This window comes from Dipodomys ordii, unplaced genomic scaffold, assembly GCF_000151885.1.
Source record: "Dipodomys ordii isolate 6190 unplaced genomic scaffold, Dord_2.0 Scaffold227, whole genome shotgun sequence".
NCBI classification, from domain to species: Eukaryota; Metazoa; Chordata; class Mammalia; order Rodentia; family Heteromyidae; genus Dipodomys; species Dipodomys ordii.
Window position 1 is genome coordinate 1,130,543 of NW_012267443.1, and position 19,060 is coordinate 1,149,602.

Sequence of the window (19,060 nt, forward strand, 5' to 3'; positions counted from 1 at the left end):
ACATGAAGCAGACAATACTGCTTAACTCTAATGTCTTTAAAATCCATAAAAATATTTATTTCATCTCACTCAAACCCTTTTAACTTCTAGCACTTCTGGTTTCTCAGATGCCCCCACCACGAAGCTGCTATTTATAATAAAGCACAACCTAAATGTTCCTGGAATTTCTTTTATTCTTACTCTGGCTGGCTGTGATATTGCAGGAGGTATTTTCAAAAATTAGTTTTGATACATAACACCTTGACCATCATACTAATGTATATTACATAAGTTGTTTTTCCTGTTGGAATGCCAAGTGGACTTTTGAGACTAATTTGTCATTTCAGATTTAAAACATATTCAATTGGACATTTAAATTTTCCCTTTTAGCAATAATGTTTCATCTCCTATATTCACCTGCATTTTCTTCCCAAGGCATTTCAATATCTTAACAAATATCAAATTATATTTGTTGATTAAAATTTGTAAAGAATGGGCTGCTATTCTTTTGGTGCAAAAACAGTGGTGTCAAGCAACCATTTGTAATGCTATCAAAAGTAAAAGGTTTGTATCTCACCATTCATGTACATTTCATTTGGTAATTAGTCAATGGAATACTCAACAACCAAACCTAGCGTGATAAGATTCATGCATCCCACAAATCAGCTTTTGCATGCTTTTATTTTGCAAACCTTACTTTAAGCGGTAAATAATTTTGGAATTTTGTCATTTGGCTAGTGGAAAAAAAGATAATCAGGGATTTGAAAGCTAGGTGTGTTTATCTCAACTCAAGACAAATTCTTTCCTAGAAGAGGTTAATGGAAAAAGAAATAATAGGAGGTGGAAGATAAACTGTTTCCTTCAAAACTGGGGTTGCAAACAGCATTCTAACTAATTCAGATAAGCAGCAAACATAGTTGTTAGGGGGATATTTATGACAGCTGCATCCGAGTGACAGCACCAAAGCAATGACAATGGCAGTGGGCTTTCTATAAAACACATCTGCGAGAAAGACAGGTAGATAGGCTGACTATCAATCATCAGGCATGTGAATAATTCTATATGCACTGGCCCATGTGCCGTTAAAATCAGATCCATAGACACCTAGAAGCTTGCTGTGCAGCAAAGAGCGACAGCTCTCAGGAATATTTATTTTTGATTATTTAAAGTATGTGTGTTCACACATCATTTTGAAGGGAAAAAAAAGTCCAGCATCGATTAACAGTTCTCTATAAGCATATCCTAATATGCTTAGATTAGACTGTACCACAACATTTTCAAGTTCTATTTAGAGTTAATGTATGACTTGGTATCCTAGCCATGTTTCAGTTAATTGAATGAGATCTTAACAGCGCTCACAGAGATGTGCATCTGGTAGTCTGAAAATTTCTCAAAAATGATTCAAGGCCTTGGCTCATCTTTCATTTTAAATCTCAGAAAAAGTTTTTAGTGGTATATTCAATCACTGTCTATTTAGGACACGATTGAAAGCACAAATACATTGTAGCCAAATAATACAAAGGGTCTCTTCTGTCTTTCCTTGGATTTGCTTAACTTACATTTATGTTAATGGATGTTAAGCACCTGTTCTGCAAAGAAAATAGACCTCTATCTGTGAAAATAAGTGTGTACAGTGTATTTTCCCAATATAATGCTAAAATCAAAGAAGCAAAAATGTGTGCTATATAAACATAGCATCATGTGGCCAACTTGAAAACACGGATGTTTTATATTTTAACTCCTGATTCATAGGCTTGGAGATATTACTCATACCTTGGCCATTGAAATGCAACAAAAAGAAAAAAAAGTGGGTGGGGGAGGAGAAAGGATGGAAAAACTCCATCTGGTGACTACAGTGAGCTCATACACAACTCTCTGTTTACCCTGTCAGAAGTTTATGACAAATTGCATCAGGAAATCTGGATTCAAGCCTCCCTGCCATCATCTTGAAAGTCAGGAAGATAATTGCACATAATAGAGAAGGACATGATCAGGGAACACTGTACTGGGAATCCCTGTAGCAGCTGGAGCCTCAGCTGGGACAGGAGATGAGCCAGACAATTGTTAGTTGACTGGTAACACCAAAGTCTGTCTCTGAAGTGCCCTCTCATTCAGCGCCAGTGCTCACAGGAAGGCAAGTCCTCCAGGACTTGGATGGAAACATTGCCACAGGGGTCACAGAGGTCTCTCTTTATCAGGGAGTTTGTGATAATAATGAGGACAGAAAAAGGCTGTTCCAGTCTCTCCTTCTGAAGTAGTGAGCATCACAGAGCTCTTTTTCAGAAGTTATACTTAAAAAAAAATTCTGATGTGAGCTGGATTGTGCTGGCTCATACCTATAATTCTAGCTATTCAGAAGGCTGAGATTTGGGAATTGAGGCTCAAAACCAGCCCAAATCTATGAGATTCTTATCTCCAGTTTAGCAAAAATCTGGAAATGGAGCTGTCATTCAAGTGGTATGGAACCATCCTTAAGCAAAAAGACTAAAGGACCTGAACTCAAGCTGCAAAATTCTCTCTGTGTCTCTCTTTCTCTCTGTCTGTCTATCTCTCTCTCTCTCTCTCTCTCTCTCTCACACACACACACACACACACACACACACACACAATGTGATCAAAATAAGGTAGTATGTACCTGATGATGTTTATAATACAGAGTCATTCCTTTTTCTCATTTACAAACTATTGAAAACTCTTTAAATCAATTTAAGAACAGTGGGAAGATGAACGGGAGTTGTTTTCTGTGAGATGGACTGTTCAAGATACTGCGGTCCCAAGGAAAACAGATCAAGAATGCATGTGCTAAAAATTACCCTTACTCTCTCAAACACATTGCATTATAAGAGTCAGTTAGAAGTGTTTCATCTTCTTTCTAGAGGGTTGCACAGAACAAGCCTTTCCTTTCAAAGACAAGTAAGAACCCTGATGAGAAATTCAGTTTTAATGGGGATCAGAGGGCCAATTTTGTGTACTGATAATAGTAGCACAGTCTACTGACAATTTGGTCCTCCATGCCATTTTTCTCTTCCTCTGTATTTTTTTTTCTTTTTAATTGGTTCCCTGCTCGGCTTCCTTCTCTCTTGTAGCCATGCACCAGCCTTAGATTGACCTCTGTTTCTCAATGGGCCAGTTTGGCACAAAGACACTATATGTGGCTTTTTGCATGTTAGATGATTTGGATGGTTAGGAAGAATCTGTTTAGAGGGTGCCCTTTTCTTCTGAGTACAGCTATGATGTGTTGGTTCTAAGCTGCTAAGTGATACAATGGTAATTACAATAACGGTAGTGTTTGCCCACGAAAGGATCTACCAGCTCTCAGCGGTGAGCTGTGCTAAGCCTCAGCTGCAGGAAGTCATCTTTCTTCTAGTACATGTTGTCTTGACAGCCTTGGTTCACAGAGATTTCTAATCAGGCACAAAGGTGAGCAAGGAGAAACAGAAATAACTGTTTTCTTAGCAGCAGCAGGGTGGGAGGAGGTGAGAGACCATAGTTGAGACTAAATGATTTTGTTAAGTATGGATCTTTCTGAGCTATATACATTGCTTTGTGTATGCTCAAACAATACAGAAAGAATTGTTCAAGTGTCTAAGCCTATCCCAATTCTTGGTCATTCAGAGAAGGACTAGAAGATTGTAATATTACCTACACTCAATAAAATAGTATATCCCTTTCCCCCCTGTCCTGGTAGTGAATTTGTAGGGATAAACAACCTTACAAATTGTTTGGTCTATTATATGTCACAGAGATTTTTCTATAGCCTGTCTAGACTCCAGACAATAGACGAGACTGGCCTATAGTTGCAGACATTTCTATAGTCTGTAATATCACTTAGAAAAGCAAGGGCAATAATACAAAAATGAAAACCAGCCTGGCCTGCCAGCACGATCGTAGAAATATGAGTATAACAACACTTTACAATTTAGAAATGATGATAGCACCCTAGAAAGAAGTTTTAGCAGCCACATACAGCCAAGGCTACTTTTGTAAAGTCATATATACTCTCTAGATACTAGTCATAGTCAAGTAATTCTACCCATAAGCTATAAAAGCACTTTATTACAGAAAATTCTGTACATATTTTATGCTGTGTTTTCTTATTGGATAGAGAGGGTGTATTTTTTTAAAATAAAGATGGTTAAACTGTTCTACTTTTTAGCACTCTTAAGAGACAGAGATAGAACAACTAAAATTTTATAAAAGCTTTATAGTGTTTAGAGACATTTATATACATGTATAATTATATAGATATATACACATACATACACACATTTATAAGAAACGTGAAGAAAAGTTTTTAAATTTCCTGTTTTCCACTATTTCATATCTGATCATGTCCTCACATTTATTTTTCTCCCACAATTATATTTGTTATAAATAAAGGAAATGAACTTATTACCTGATGTATATAAAGGTAATCTCATGGTATATCACCTCTAACACAACAATAAAGTAAATTAGAAAAAAAAGAAAGGGAGAAACAGGAAAGGAACAGAGATATACTTTCTTCTTTGCTCTCTGTTTTACCTTGTAGGAAACGATTCAATAAAGTGTATTTGTTGTGATGTTGTATAGCTTTTTTATGTTGATGAAGTCCGCAAAAAAGTCTCATTAAATCCATACTGCTGTAAAAATATTGGCAGTATTTCTGACTAAAAGGAAGTTCTCTTTCCCAGACTCCAAATTATGTCAGTGGTCATCAGACCATTTGTGACTTCACCATTGGCAGTCACTATTAATAATATTCCTTGTCATTGCTGCATGACTTTGCTTGTGGCCCAAGACTAGCCAAATAAGAAGTATCTAACAAAGTGCTCTTAAACATAGAGATTTTTCTGCTTGTCTTTCATAAAGGTGTGCTTCTCTGAATGGAAGCCCTCCATCTCTAATGTCAGTTTCTGTGTCCAGCTAAATTTTGAAAAACACCCTGCAGTTTGTTTCAATGTAATAAACTGTACCAGATAGTACTATATAGTATCTAATCAAACTGTCTGGGATGGTCAAATTTATAGGATACCGTTTGTTGGAACTGTAAAGAAGTCTTTCTAGTGTGATCTGCTAGGCTTGTGCAGAAGGTATTCACAGGCCCAGGGCACTGGAGGACAACTGTGCTACATTTTCACTCTAGAATGCAAATGTTAGAGTCCAAATATGCCCAAATAACTTCATACAACACTTTCATTTTGTTCTTCTTGAAAGTTCAATATTTGCTTTGTAGAGACAAAAAAAATGCTTTAACTCTACCAAAAAAGGCTTTGTCAATGTTTCCTTGTAGAACAAATGTAAACAGAGAAGCTTAATAACTATTGACTTGTAATGTAATGTTAAATAAATACAGAATACAAATTCAAGAGTTCCCTGAAAGAAAAAATGTATTTTCCCTGTTGACACATGCATGATATTCACATAACACATACCAGCAGTATACATCTCATATTTGAACTTTGAATGCCACAAAATGGTATGAAATTCTGATTAATCACTGCTTTCTTGACTGGCTACACGAAAAAGTATACATTTTAATTAAGCATATCAACTAAAACTTGACTTCTCAAAGTCAACAACTTCCAAGTTCAATGTAAGCATGATGAATTTGGCAAGCTTTTCATTCTCTTGCAAGGGGTGGAGGACTTCTACCAGCTCTCTATCACAGGAAGCTGGGAATTCAACTCTAAATCAGTGTGCATCATTAAAGTGTCCTGTGCATAGAGACACAGACCAAATTAGGCCCTAAGGAGGTCTCACCAAACGCCCTCTGAACTCAGTAGAAACTTGCAAACACACATGAGAGGATTCTGGTGGCCTTAAAGCTTTCATCAACAATTTTACTAGGTCTTTAAAGTAGATACACAAGAAATCCCTCTCCCAACGAAAAGGCAAACACCAAACCCCAACAAACATGTACCTCTCCCACGTCATAGATCCAAATACGGCCTTCTGAGTCTCCCACAGCAACCTCTTTGCCAGCTTGAGCCCAGCGTACACGGTTTAGGGCCGATGCCCCCTCAACGGCCACACTCGCTGTTGGAACCTGCCAAAGAGGAAAGAGGTGGTCACACACACACACACACACACACAATTTAAATATATGAATCTACAGTGATACATTTAACTGGATGAGTCACCACTGCCTTTATGTGCCCAAAGCAGAAGTAGTATACACTCCTTAAACTGGGGTAGAAAGGACTCATTGTTTCTAAATCATAAGCTTCACTGAATTAAGGGGGAGAGAGGGGAGACATTTTAACAACAACAAAAAAGAAGAAGAAGGATGTAAAGTGATATATGTAGTGATAGAAATATTTCTGTGAGTTATTCTGGGTGTGCATCCAACATATAAGAGCAGTAGCTAAACATGATGCTTCAGTATGCAGCCAGGAGTTAAGAGATAAATGAGGAGAGACATTCAGGACTTACCCACATTAAAGGTCTATGAAAGGCTCAAGGGTATATGACAGAATAAAAGTCATATTAATGTGAGTCTTCATGGAAAAGTAAACATATATAGATCCTCAAAAACTTCTCAGAGAGACAATAAGAAGATAAGGAAGAGTGCAGTCTCCTCTCTTCTCCTCCCCCCCCCCCCGCCCTACCAACATTTGAGAACTAATTCTGTAAAACTGGCAACCTCTATGGAATGATATCCTCTTAAGATCTAGCTATCTCCTCATGGAAAACAACATAGGTTTATTTTAAGATAATTATGAAAAAATATCTTTAAAGTGAACTGGAAGTACAGAAATAGAACTTCCAATGTGTGTGTGTATGTGTTTAACAACAGACTTAAGGTTTGGAAAAAAGGACTTTCAATGAGTCTACTCCTCCTCTCCCTTCACTTCAAAGTTAGAAGTTTGTAACTGACATAAAGGTCAAATCTCCTAAGCCTTCTTCAATATCATTGACTGGGATATGACACATGCGGTTAAGAAAAAGAAAGTGGCAAATGTTAAAAAAAATTTAAAAAGAATAGTGCAAAGACGGTGACAGAGAGCATCTCCTGCTGCGTGTGAGACCTCTGCCGAACAAACAAGTCTGGCCGAGATGGAAACATGTTGCCGCACTGTGACTGGGCACCTCCAGCATTCTCTTAGTCACAGAATTGAAACCATCTGTTTATATGAAATTATCGCCCCATACCTATCTTTTAAATAGCAATAAAACCGCCATCATATGGAAGAATCTATGTTTCAAATTAATCTTGAAATCAATAAAAATGCTATTTGCCTGCTTAAATCACCACATGTCAATTGTGAGCAAAAAAGCAAAATAAAATTCCCTGGCTTATTTATTTAAAGACACAATTTCTTCAATAAAGTGACCTGCTGTTCAGATGAGAGCCTGGATTTTTAAGCAAACCTTGCAATCTGAAATTAGATGCAGCACAATTCTGTCAGTATTCTTTATTATTAGTGTGCTGTCCAGAAAACATGATTCAGCTAGAGAAGCTTCAGAGTTCATTTTTAATACGATAATTTAAAAGGCTAATTCTGTGCAGTATTAGATTTTATCTTGAATAATCTTAAAAATTGATTAAAATGTTTAACATGAGCATTGCAAAAAATTAATCACTCAAGGTTTGACCTTGTGGTACAGTAGAAATAATGTCTAATAAATTTTTAAGGATTTTGTTTATTTGGGATCTAAGTAACATAACAAACTGAGATAGATTTCATCATCTACATTACTTTTTTCATATTTGGTATTACAAATAGCAAAAAGTAGCTATCATGCCTATAGTATATGCTAAAAACCTAATGAATGCATAAAGGAAGTTAATATATTTATATTTAGTTTGAGTGGTAAGGACCTTCAAAAATAGGTGAAAACACAACAAAAATAATCTATACATTTTATGTCTCTTATTTGATTTCACAAATGTTTTCACATTTATTATGGCTCAGTTATTTTAACAGCAAATACAAGATAAATATATCATAGTATTCAACAGTAGAAATCAGTAATAGGGGAGAAAGTAAATATAAACTATCCTTGCACGGGAACAGCTTGGATAACTTGGTTTAAAAGTCTAATGGTTTAATCAACAATAACAGCAATAAGACATATTGCTATTGTGAGAATTCTTCTTTCTCTTCTTCCCTTCCCTTTCCTTCCTTCCTTCCTTTCTTCCTTCCTTTCTTTCTTCCTTCCTTCCTTCCTTCCTTTTTTTCTTCCCAAGTCTATTTCCTAAATAGACTTACATTTGAAAAATCTTGTTCAACTTGAAAGGAGGTAAAAATGATTTGAGGATTCTCAAAAGAATGTTGAGTTCCTCGCTGCATTTGAGTCAGACTCAATCAATATATCTCTACTTTTACTGCAAATGCAGAATTATGCTTGCCAAAAACTAAGCCATTTGCATGACTTCTCATGATTTTTTCCCAACTATTTAGCTATAAAATTCTATGTGCTTGTCTCTTGATACCTATAGAGAAACAAGAGGAAAAATGTTTGAAATTTTGAGACATGTCCTTTTCCCTAAATGTTTCTTAAAATTATTTTTTGAGCAGTTGCTAGAATTATTCTGGAGTTTGTAGAACCCTTCATCTCTCCACAGCATTGTGGCTGAGAATCACCTCAGCTCAGCTGATTTCTGATACAGAAGTCTTTCAAGTCAATCTGGAAAGCATTTTTTTTTTGGGGGGGGGGAAGGAGGCGTTCCTTTAAGTGAATTTCTTCTAGCAAATAGAAGCAATATGATTTTAATCAATGGTGATGAAAAGACTCTGGGAAACCATTACAATGTAAGGTAATAACATCTTTCTATTAAAAGCAATAATGTAATAAACATTTCAGCATCCCAAATGATGGACAGTTGTCATACCCACCCCTTTTGATTGTTTACAGAGATGCTTCATAACAGAATGTTTCCTTGTCACAGTTCTGGGAAGTCAAGGGAAAAAAATAGCCTTCAATGGAAACACATTTTCGAAGTGGTTGTTTGGCAGTGGTTATAGGTGGACGTACCCTTGAAGATACAGTGACTCGATAATACCACCTGATGGAAAACCCCAGAGAAATACCAGGGAGTTTGCTCCTCCTTCATCTCTTCCAGCTGTAGGCTTCCTAATTAAAAAGGCTGAGCTGTTTCCTGCTCAAAACACTTCAAAAGACCTTACTCTTGGTCTCTACTCCACATACAGTTTGCAACGCTGGGTCCTCTTACCTGCACATTCCTATTTATGGAAACCTTTCCTGAATCAGAAATCCCTTAATGTCGTAGGGGACCAATTCAGTTTATAAAACTGAAGGACATTTGATATGCATATAAAAGTCCCCACACACAAAAACCTTAGTAACTAAATTAGCACCTCAATAATTTTGAGTCATTGAAAAAAAGGAACAATACACAGGGCACGAACATTTAATATATATGGCATGCCTTAAAGCAATATCTTTTTATTATCTACTGCTTAAAAAAAAAACAACAGGTATTTTCACTTGTGAAGGGCTGTAACTGTGACACATTAAAATCTCACTTTGTGAAAATAGAAAATACTGAGTCTGATCATGGTGTTCCAAGTCAGGCACTCTTGCAAAAGCCTGCCTTTGAGTTCGATGTCTTAGCAGAGCAATCTATACCTTGGTTTAAAAAAAAATCTTTCGTGGATTCAAAAGTGAAATGGTACCCACAGCACACACAGCCCCATAGAAAAAGCGGTGTCCCCCACAGCTGACTTTTCCAAATGTTTGCCAGCCTGGTTAATTCAACACCACTCTGAAAAATAAATGCCTGAGTCCTTCTGGGAAAGGAAAGATAGGAACACATCATTCTGGTTTTTGCTTTTTGTATTTTGTATTTTTAATTTTTTTTTTTTTGCTGTGTGTGTGTGTGTGTGTGTGTGTGTGTGTGTGTGTGTGCATTAGTAATTGTCCAGGACCTGTTACAGTTTAGGGATTAAGTGAAATCAAGTGATTTGGAGCCAGCGCAGCTGCCAGTTCCCCTCTTGGTCGACAAGAATGGGGTTCTGCAAACCCGATGCAAAGCGAGGTTCTGTCCAAAAAAAAAAGTCCCTTTCTTAGGAAAGAGGTCCCCCCTCCCCGCCCTCCCGGGCGCCTGCTGCTGCTGCTGCGCTCACCTCCGTGTCATTGTTGAGGTTCCAGAGGTCCAAGCGCCCCATCCCGTCCACGCAGGCAAAGAGCGCGGGATGCACGGGGGACCACATGACATCGTACACATAGTCGGCATTGTCTTCAAAGGAGTAGAGCGGCTTGTTGTGCTGTAAAGCAGAGAGACCGTGAAGACTTTGTGGCGCTGCTGCAGCCTCGGGCTGTCTAGAGAGCCTAATTAAAAACTTTGCACATTCACCAAGTGTCATAAAACTTCCCGAGATGAAAGTCCTCGAGAAGGTGAACCGGAGCTTTAATGTGACTACAACTGTCCAGTTGGCATAAATAAATACCTGGAGGTGGGGGGTGGAGGCACGAAGAGGGGACTGGGGGGCTGGGACAGGCAGAGGGAGGCGGATTCAGACATGGTTTTAAGAGATTGCAGACAGGTGGACGGGACAGCCCTGAGCTCGGAATTCTCCTCGGCCAAGCTTTGAGGGTCTCAGAACCTGGACCCCAATAGTGGTCCGCAGGGGCTCAGACCCTCCAGGAGACTCTGAAACCCAGGAGGTCTCTGCATTGAAGGCAACGCCTGCCACCTTATGGTCATCTCTTGTCACTGCAACAGCTGCTGCTGCTCTTGGTCCAACTTTAGACCAAATTCATGTTTTGTTTTGTTTTTCAGCGGAAGAGAATAGGGGCAAACATTTTAAAAAGGAGTTATAGTTCTCCCAGGAGGTGAAAAAAATCGCAGTTCTAAGACCTCAGTCTTTCTGTACAGGGTTCGTTCACCCCAGCCAGCTGCACTGGTGTGGCTCCCAGTCAGATGCCTATACTTGCAACAAAGATGAGCATATTTTCTAGATCACTCAGTATTTCCAAGGACCCTACAATTCAGAGGGAAAATGTATTAATACTCCCATTGCATACAAATTCTTCCACTCCAGTGGGATACAATAAATTAAAATGGCACTCTTGATTTCCAGTGAATATTGTCACATCAAAATAGCACAGAAGTCACAGGCAAGTTTGAAAGTACACCAGAAATAAAACATAATTGGACTTTATGAATTATTCATTCCATCTGGGTTGTCTTATTCTAATTTCTGCATAATGGCTTTACTAATCCCTGATCAATTAATGTAAAATGAAATTTAAATGATAATGAAAGCCCCAGAGATAAAAGAAATTAAGTATTCTTATATCCTCTGACAGAAATCTAAACAATGGGAGGTTTTCCCCCCAATGTCTTCTTCATCCAGTCAGCTGTCTGTACTTTCTTCATGGGTTCTCCCAAATGCCTGTACAGACCAGAGCAGTAAGATCAAGAAAAGATAATATGCAATGTAACAATCAAATCCATCGGATGCATTGGATGTTCAAAGAAAGGACTGTTAGCAGCTGTCAATATCAATAACCTTTCCAAATGTTGCCTTTGTGAATGTAAAATGCCAAAGCATGCGTGTAAAACTCAATGTGAGGAAACAATATAAGTTCTGTAACTTAAATATAATTAAAATTTTTGTGAAGGTAGTAACTATATGTGATTTCTTTTTTCTACTACTTATATTGTCTCGACATTGAAAAATCACAGCTTTTAAGCAAAGAAAATTTTAATATATCAAAGCAACACAGAAGTTTTTAGATGGCCACTGTGTGTTTAATTCTAAAGACACATTTTATTTTTAATTATATCTGTTGGAAGGTGTATATAAAAAGAACATATCACATGGAAGTATCAAGAAGAAAACACTAGATATTAGGATTAAAACTTTGTATTTTATTCATTTGTAATTCTTTTATGCCCAAATAATGTTTTCTATACTATATTGCATGGTGATTTAAAGTCCACATTACTTGCTTCATTTCACTAGACTTTTTTCTAGAAAATCTGAATATTAAGTGATTGCAGAAAATAAATGATCATACCATTTTTCCTTGCTTACAACAACAATAAAAAAAAGAAAAGCAGTGTGGAGTAGCTGATCCTTCACTGATCACTTGTGAATATTAAATTGTTACTCTTTGTATGAGATTATTACCACCAGAGATTCTTGATTTTATAATCAAAGACTTATACATGTTTAACAAAGTCGATTCTTAGTATCTTCTCCCATTAATCTACATGATCTGGGGATCAGAGGTTTAGATACGGATACATATAATACAATACACACAATACAATACACATACAATAAACACATGACAAAATTGGATGCATACATACACATGCAATAGACACATATCTACCAAGCTTGTTTCAATCAATTAAAAAACTATCCAGCTTGAAATAATTATTTTTCAAGAATTGATATTATTTGGTAAGTTAATTACTTTCATATATTATCATGTTAATCTCTAGTGTAATTCCTTCCTTCCTTCTTTCCTTTCTTCCCTTCTTTCTCCTCTGAGAAATTTCGTCAAAACCATAGTATATCCTGAAGACCTTACTTTTCAAACATCTGGAAATAACTACCATTGTCACTAGAAGCTTTCTCATGTTCCTATCCAATTGACTGACCGCTATTGTTCTATTGCTTGCCTCCAACTTCCTTTTCACCCTTCACCCTCAGAACTGAATCTTCTGCTTATAAAAGTCAGTGTAAGAAACACACACAGTGTGCATGTTTGGGTGAAGGGAGGAGGGTTTTTATTTCAAAAATTCTATTTAACCTTGATAAACTTACAGGGTGGAAAAGTTTTGAAAGAGACCAACTGAAATCAATCTTATATTGTATGTATACAAACCATTAGCTGTGACTACAGGTCACATCTACAAACTCATAGTTACCAGGTCATCACAAGCATAGACTATAGGCAAAGGCAAATTCTATTTTTGAAGTAGCACTATTTTGAATCTTAATTTTACTTTGAATTCTACCAATCTATTGGATTCTGCCAATCTATTTTATTTGGACTCCAAGGAGAATCTAAAAACTTGATCAAAAGTCTGCTTCAAATACTTGATGTAAAAATATTATAGGACTCACATCTATCATGAAAAACTAACATGTTTCCTTTTCCTTTAAAGCAACATCAGTAAGTCCTGAAGATTCAGTTTTTGAATTTGTGAAATGTAAGTTTTAGGACCTCTGACTTGTTATAGCTTAATCATATATAACCACTGATTTTTAGAACAGTATAAGCTTTTTTTTTTTTTAAAAAAAAACAGGGTGTGGAGACAAATGATTTTGGCAAGGAATTGGATGATACCATTTGTATATATTAAAACCACAGAAGCTTCCAGATGTTAAATATTTACCCTGAAAACTACTCAAGACCATTTATTTAACTAAATATTGTTCTCCTGCATGTCACTGTACAAAGTGTCCTGTAAAGCAATTGATTTTCACTAAATGAAAGCCCTTCCTCCTTAGTGCCTTACTTATTCCAGGGCAGTGTTTAAAATCAGTAAAGCACTGGAGAGAAAAGGGAAAAAAAAGAAAAGAAAAGAAAAGAAAGGGAAAAGTGCACCATTCACAAGCTGCTGCCTGTGTGGCACAGACCAGGGATAGGAAGCTGCTACACCCTGTGTTTTAGTCACGTCTCCAGAGCTGTGCCAACAACGCTAAAGCATCTAGAAGCAGCTCAGCTTGATCTTAATGCTTGACTTTCAGACAAAGCGGAGAAACGGGCTACCAGCCACTTCCCAGACAGATGCGAAGGACAGGGAAGGGGTTTATTGTGTGCCTATCTCTATACACACATTGTCTAATTTAATCCGCAGAAAATCTCTGTAAGGTAGATGATATTTACAGAAAAGAAAATTATAGTTCAGGAAAGTGAGTAACTTTCCCAAGGCCATGAAGGTTGTGAGGAGGTGGAGTTGGGTTTGGTTTCAGGTTTTCTAGTTGTTAAGCACATCCTCTAAGCCCAGAAACGACAGGTCCTTCTATGGGGTCTTCAGGCTGCCCAGAGAAAGTGATAGATTTTTACTTTCTTATCCATTTCAAGCAATAGTTATTAAGCATAGACTAAGCAACTTGCAACACCAATTAAAAAAATATTGCAGTCAAGCTAGGAGCCAGTGGTTCATACCTATAATCCTAGCTACTCAGGAGGCTGAGATCTGAGGATCACAGTTCACAACCTGCCCAGGCAAAGAAAGTCCATGAGTCTCTTATCGCCAATAAAAACTACTCAGAAAAAGCCAGAGGTGGTGCTATGGCTTAAGTGGTAGGGAGTTAGCCTTGAACACGAAGAGACTCAGGGATAATGCGTAAACCCTGACTTCAAGCCCCAAGACTGGCAAAGAAACAAAACAAACAAACAAAAAAATACTTCATCAGGACATTTATTTCCTTTCTTGAGCCTGTGTTAGTGATCCTGAGATTGTATGCATGCTTTGTGTTTTGTTTTGTTTTTCCTTGCTCTGGGCCTGGGCACTGTCCCTGAGCTGTTGTTTAGTCAACCCTAGCCCTCTACCACTTTAAGCCACATCTCTACTTCCAGTGTTCTGGTGGTTAATTGGAAAGAAGAGTTCTCACAGACCTTCATGCGGGGGTTGGCTTTGAACTGCCATCCTCAGATCTCAGCCTCCTGAGTTGCTTAGAATTACAGGCTGTTAGAATCCTTCTGCAACAACAGCATCTTAGAAGATTTTTTTTTTTCTCCTAAAAGCTGGAAATGGGATGGGATTGGTCCATTAGCCAGAAGGCCAGGCCTTGGAGCACAGAATCAAAAGAAATAAAAGGCAAAGATCTGGCTCCAGTTTACTGACAGGGAGGACAAAGGGAGCAACAGAAGAGAGTTGAAAAGCTACAGTGCTGGTAAAATCCCACCTAACATCTTCGGGTCTTAGTCTGGGTAACCATTAGATAGATGGACAGCTGCAGCCCCAAGTTGCAGGGCTCTATATTAGTTTAATGATTCTATAATCATTCCTTGATGAGCTCTGTTACTCTGCAGTATGAATAAAATGGAAGAAAGCTTGGGAAGGCTTAAAAATTTTTTTTTTCAAAGTGTTATTCAAAGGTACAAGTCATGTTAGGTTCATCTTCCTTGAAGCTTTGTAGAATTCATATTGTGATTCACAAAACATTTGGGAATTTTAGTGATTTCCTCTGTACCTCATTAAAATACTCATATAAGAATACTCTAGAATAGCTATTCACAAAAAAGTTTAAAATTATGGAAGTAGTAAGTTTTCTCTTTGATCAAGTGGAGGAGTAAGGAATATGAAATTCCTATAGAGGCAGGTAGTGAAATCTGCTTTAAATACGAAATTAAACAACATCCAATGACATTTTCCAATAAAAATTTGATATCTAGAAGTAAGCTTTGATTTTATGCTTTTGAAAATGAGTATTTTCTCATTCACTTAACTCTAAAATGTTCTCAGGTGACTTCTGATTTCTGATAAATGATACATGCTCAAATCATCTAGAGAATATAATGGTTATTTTCTTCTACATTATTTATTTTCCACTTATCAGGTACCTTTATGCATCGCAACCAGATGGAGAGCTTGGAAAGCTGACGAACAGAAAGATTTCTGTTAAACTATTTTCTAATACCCTTAAGCACTGGTTCTCAAGGTTACATTTGTCTCTGATTGGCTTTTAAGAATTAGTAGAAATATTTACGCAAACCATGGAATTTTCTGTGTAAGTGGAGGGGTAGTGTAGCAGGGGGGAATAATAAGTAGATAAGTAGGGGTGGGTTGGGAGGAAGGGGCAGAATAAAACTAGCGGTAAAATTACTGGCTTTTAATGAAGAAAAATGGAAAAGAAATGGACTATTATCTTGAAGACTGTATGGGAATGATGATCAAAACAATAAATAGTGAATAATATGAAAATGTATTTAAAAACTGCCATGTAGGGTCTGTATAGTAATTAAAATAAGCAGCTAGTTCTTCCAGGAAACAGCAAAATGTGAGACCATGGTTTCACTTAAAAAAGAAAAAAATGGGGAGGAGTATGGGAAGGAGAAACAACGAGGAGGCAACAATGCTTAATAAGAAATGTACTCGTTATCTTGCCCACGTAATTGTAACTCCTCTGTACAGTATTCTCACAATAAAAAAAAAAAAGAAAAGAAAGAAAAAAAAAGAAAAAAATGAAACTCCAAAGGATCCCCAAACTTAAGGCTCACATAAAATGGGCATCTGTACCATAAAAAGAACATAGTTAAACCAACAAATAAACCAGAACCCAAACCAAAAAAAAAAAAAATCAACTTTCTTGTCTAAAGTGGTGTGGCAAATTTGATATAATCACTGGAAAACTTTATTTGCAAGTTGATTCCAGATTCTTCTAAATAAACAATGTAATCAATATTTCTAAAATTTCTAGGGTCTATTATTAAACAACAAGTCTGATGCCTGTATGATCAGTACCTATTTCTGTCAGGGTCAGAAGTTGAAATTAGACCCCAAAATTATTCTGTACTGAAAATAAAGAGTAGGTTATTCTTTGTATGCATTAACCAAAAACATGTAAGAACTTTAATCTGAATGAGTTAATTTAAAACAATTTGAGCACAAGGCTATGAGAATCCAGGAATGTAGCATTCTTCTCTAGATAAATGTAGACATTTTCTACATAAAAGACCAGAAGCCACATGAAAGGTGTTCTTTGTTGCTCTGCCTACCTCTACAGCTCATTTGCATGGGAGAATCCTCCTAATCCAGAAGGCGCCACCAATAAAGAGGCTAATTATCTATATAAAAGAATGTATACATATTCACAGGTTTTGACTGGTAGGTGAGTGTTTAAAGCCATGGAAAAGCTACAAGCTTTGCTTAATTCATAAAAGGACTATTTCCCACACTGATGTGATTTTTATGAATAGTAGTGCCACCGAAAGGTTCTCTATTTAAGCTGGCATTTTAACAATATACATCTATACAGAACCAGCTGGAAAACAGGAAGTGGGGATGCTGCTGGGGGTGGCTCTTCCTTTCATCCCAACTGCCATGTGCTACGGTTGTGCTTGTTTGAGTTGAGGCAAAGCAGAGCGCCATTCTGGCTCCCAAACCCAGGTCAGCTGAGTTGGCTCTTTGCAATGGAGGTGGTTGTTCTCTAAACTGGTGTTCTTTCTGGATGCTTTTGGAAAGATCTTGGGGCAACTGTCTGCTCCAACTGTATTGCTCTCATGGCTAAGTGACTTCATAGAAATCATATTAGTTAGACAAAGCAGCATTCTGTATCTCCATAATGGTCAGTCTGCTTAGAGACTGTTTAGAGATGGAAAGGAAGAGGTAGATATGTGTATTAAATATAACATTTAAATATAATAAGTAACATTTAGGTAAATTATTATTATTATTATTATTTTAATTAATTCATTTTTTGTTGGTCATGGGGCCTGAACTCAGGGCCTGGGCACTGTCCTTCAGCTCTTCAGCTCAAGGCTAGCGCTCTACCACTTGAGCCACAGTGCCACTTCCGGCTTTTTCTGCTTATGTGACGCTGAGGAATCGAACCCAGGGCCTCATGCATGCAAGGCAGCGCTCTACCACTGAGCCACCTTCCCTAGGTAAATTATTTTATGTGTCAATATAAAGGACATTTTTTCAAAGCTTTTCTGCACTTCTGTGGTACTTGTCTTTATGACACTCGTATCTATTTTAATGATAAGAAAAATGCAGGATGGAGAATATCAAAAGAAGTTCAAAACATCCTGCTCAGATGAAGTCTATATCTGATACCCTTCCTACTTTACAACAGATTTGCTTACCATATTCTGTTTCAACAGAGTCCAATTGCTGTTCATTTCTATTCCAGAGGCAAACCTGAGCTAATATCACCTCGGCAAACCTGAGGTGATATGATTCAGAAAATTGGGAGTGGCTTTAGGAAAATAACCTAGAATTCTTTTTTTTAAATAAGTTTTTTAAATTGAAAACACTGTACAGAGGGGTTACAATCACATGAACAAGGTAATGAATACATTTCTTATCAAGCATTGTTGCCTCCTCCTTTGTTTTTCCCCTACCATCCCTTCCTTCTCATCTACACAGCTACACTCCCTCCCCCACCCCTTGCCCCCCCCACATAAATTGTAAAGTTCGTTTTTCAACATAGCATCTTGTACCTCTCATTGTTGCAATGGGTCATCTTGTATCCCTATTTAAATAATTTGTTTTTTCCCTTCTGCTCCCCAATTTATACCAACATCAAATACAGTGAAAACAGGGGTTATACCGTGGGGGAGGGACATACAAAGCAACGAAAAAAATCACATGGTACCTTATAAATACATTAGAAACAATAGCAAGAAAGAAAAAACATTTGTGTCCTTATCTTGGGGTTCATTTTGCTTAGCATCATCTTATCTGACCTTTTCTGCTTGTCTCAGATATATACTAGTGATTGCAAATAAGGGAAACCATGGGACCTATGTTTCTTTGTACCTGGCTTACTTCACTTAATATAATTTTTTCCAAGTCTTTCTATTTCCTAACAAATGGGGCAATGTCATTCTTTCTGATGGAGGCATAGAATTCCATTGTGTATATATACCACATTTTCTTGATCCATTCATCTACAGAGGGGCATCTGGGTTGGTTCCATATCTTAGCTATGGTAACTAATGCTGCAATAAACATAGTTGTGCTAGGAATGTGGACAGAAGGGAACCCTACTGCATTGTTGGTGGGAGTGTAAACTTGTTCAACAACTTTGGAAAGTAGTATGGAGATTCCTCAAAAGACTCCACATATTGCTCCCCTATGACTCAGCAATCCCACTTTTGGGCATTTACCCGAATGATCACAAACAAGACCAGACTAAAGCTACCAGCAGAACTATGTTTATTGCAGCATTATTTACCTTTTATGTCATAGATAATTTGCAAAGTTCAGAGATCACAGAAGGCTAGTCAAGATAACCCCACAACAATTTGATCTAAAAGCAGAAATGTAGATGAGTTTTATTTTCTTCCAACATTTAGACAATCAAGTGAATGTCTAATTTAGATTTTCCACTCCAATTCACTAGACCCCTGCTTAGTGAATCAGGGGAGGGGTATCTAAAACTCATGGTTCTGCTATTTTCTTCCCACTCCTCCCCTTTTCTTTCTCCCCTCTCCT

At 37.3% G+C, this 19,060-nt stretch overlaps 1 protein-coding gene across 5 annotated transcripts in view; it reads right to left on the reverse strand.

Annotated features, from left to right (window-relative positions):
* The window catches only part of Dync1i1 (dynein, cytoplasmic 1, intermediate chain 1), a 282,173-nt gene that overhangs the window by 11,530 nt on the left and 251,583 nt on the right, over positions 1–19,060 (reverse strand). For all 5 annotated transcript variants that reach the window (XM_013035856.1, XM_013035858.1, XM_013035857.1 and 2 more), the window contains 2 exons: positions 10,053–10,193; positions 5,882–6,007 (listed from right to left, as the gene is read on the reverse strand). In XM_013035856.1, the coding sequence (XP_012891310.1) occupies positions 5,882–6,007; positions 10,053–10,193 (267 nt within the window). The remainder of the gene's footprint in view (positions 1–5,881; positions 6,008–10,052; positions 10,194–19,060) is intronic.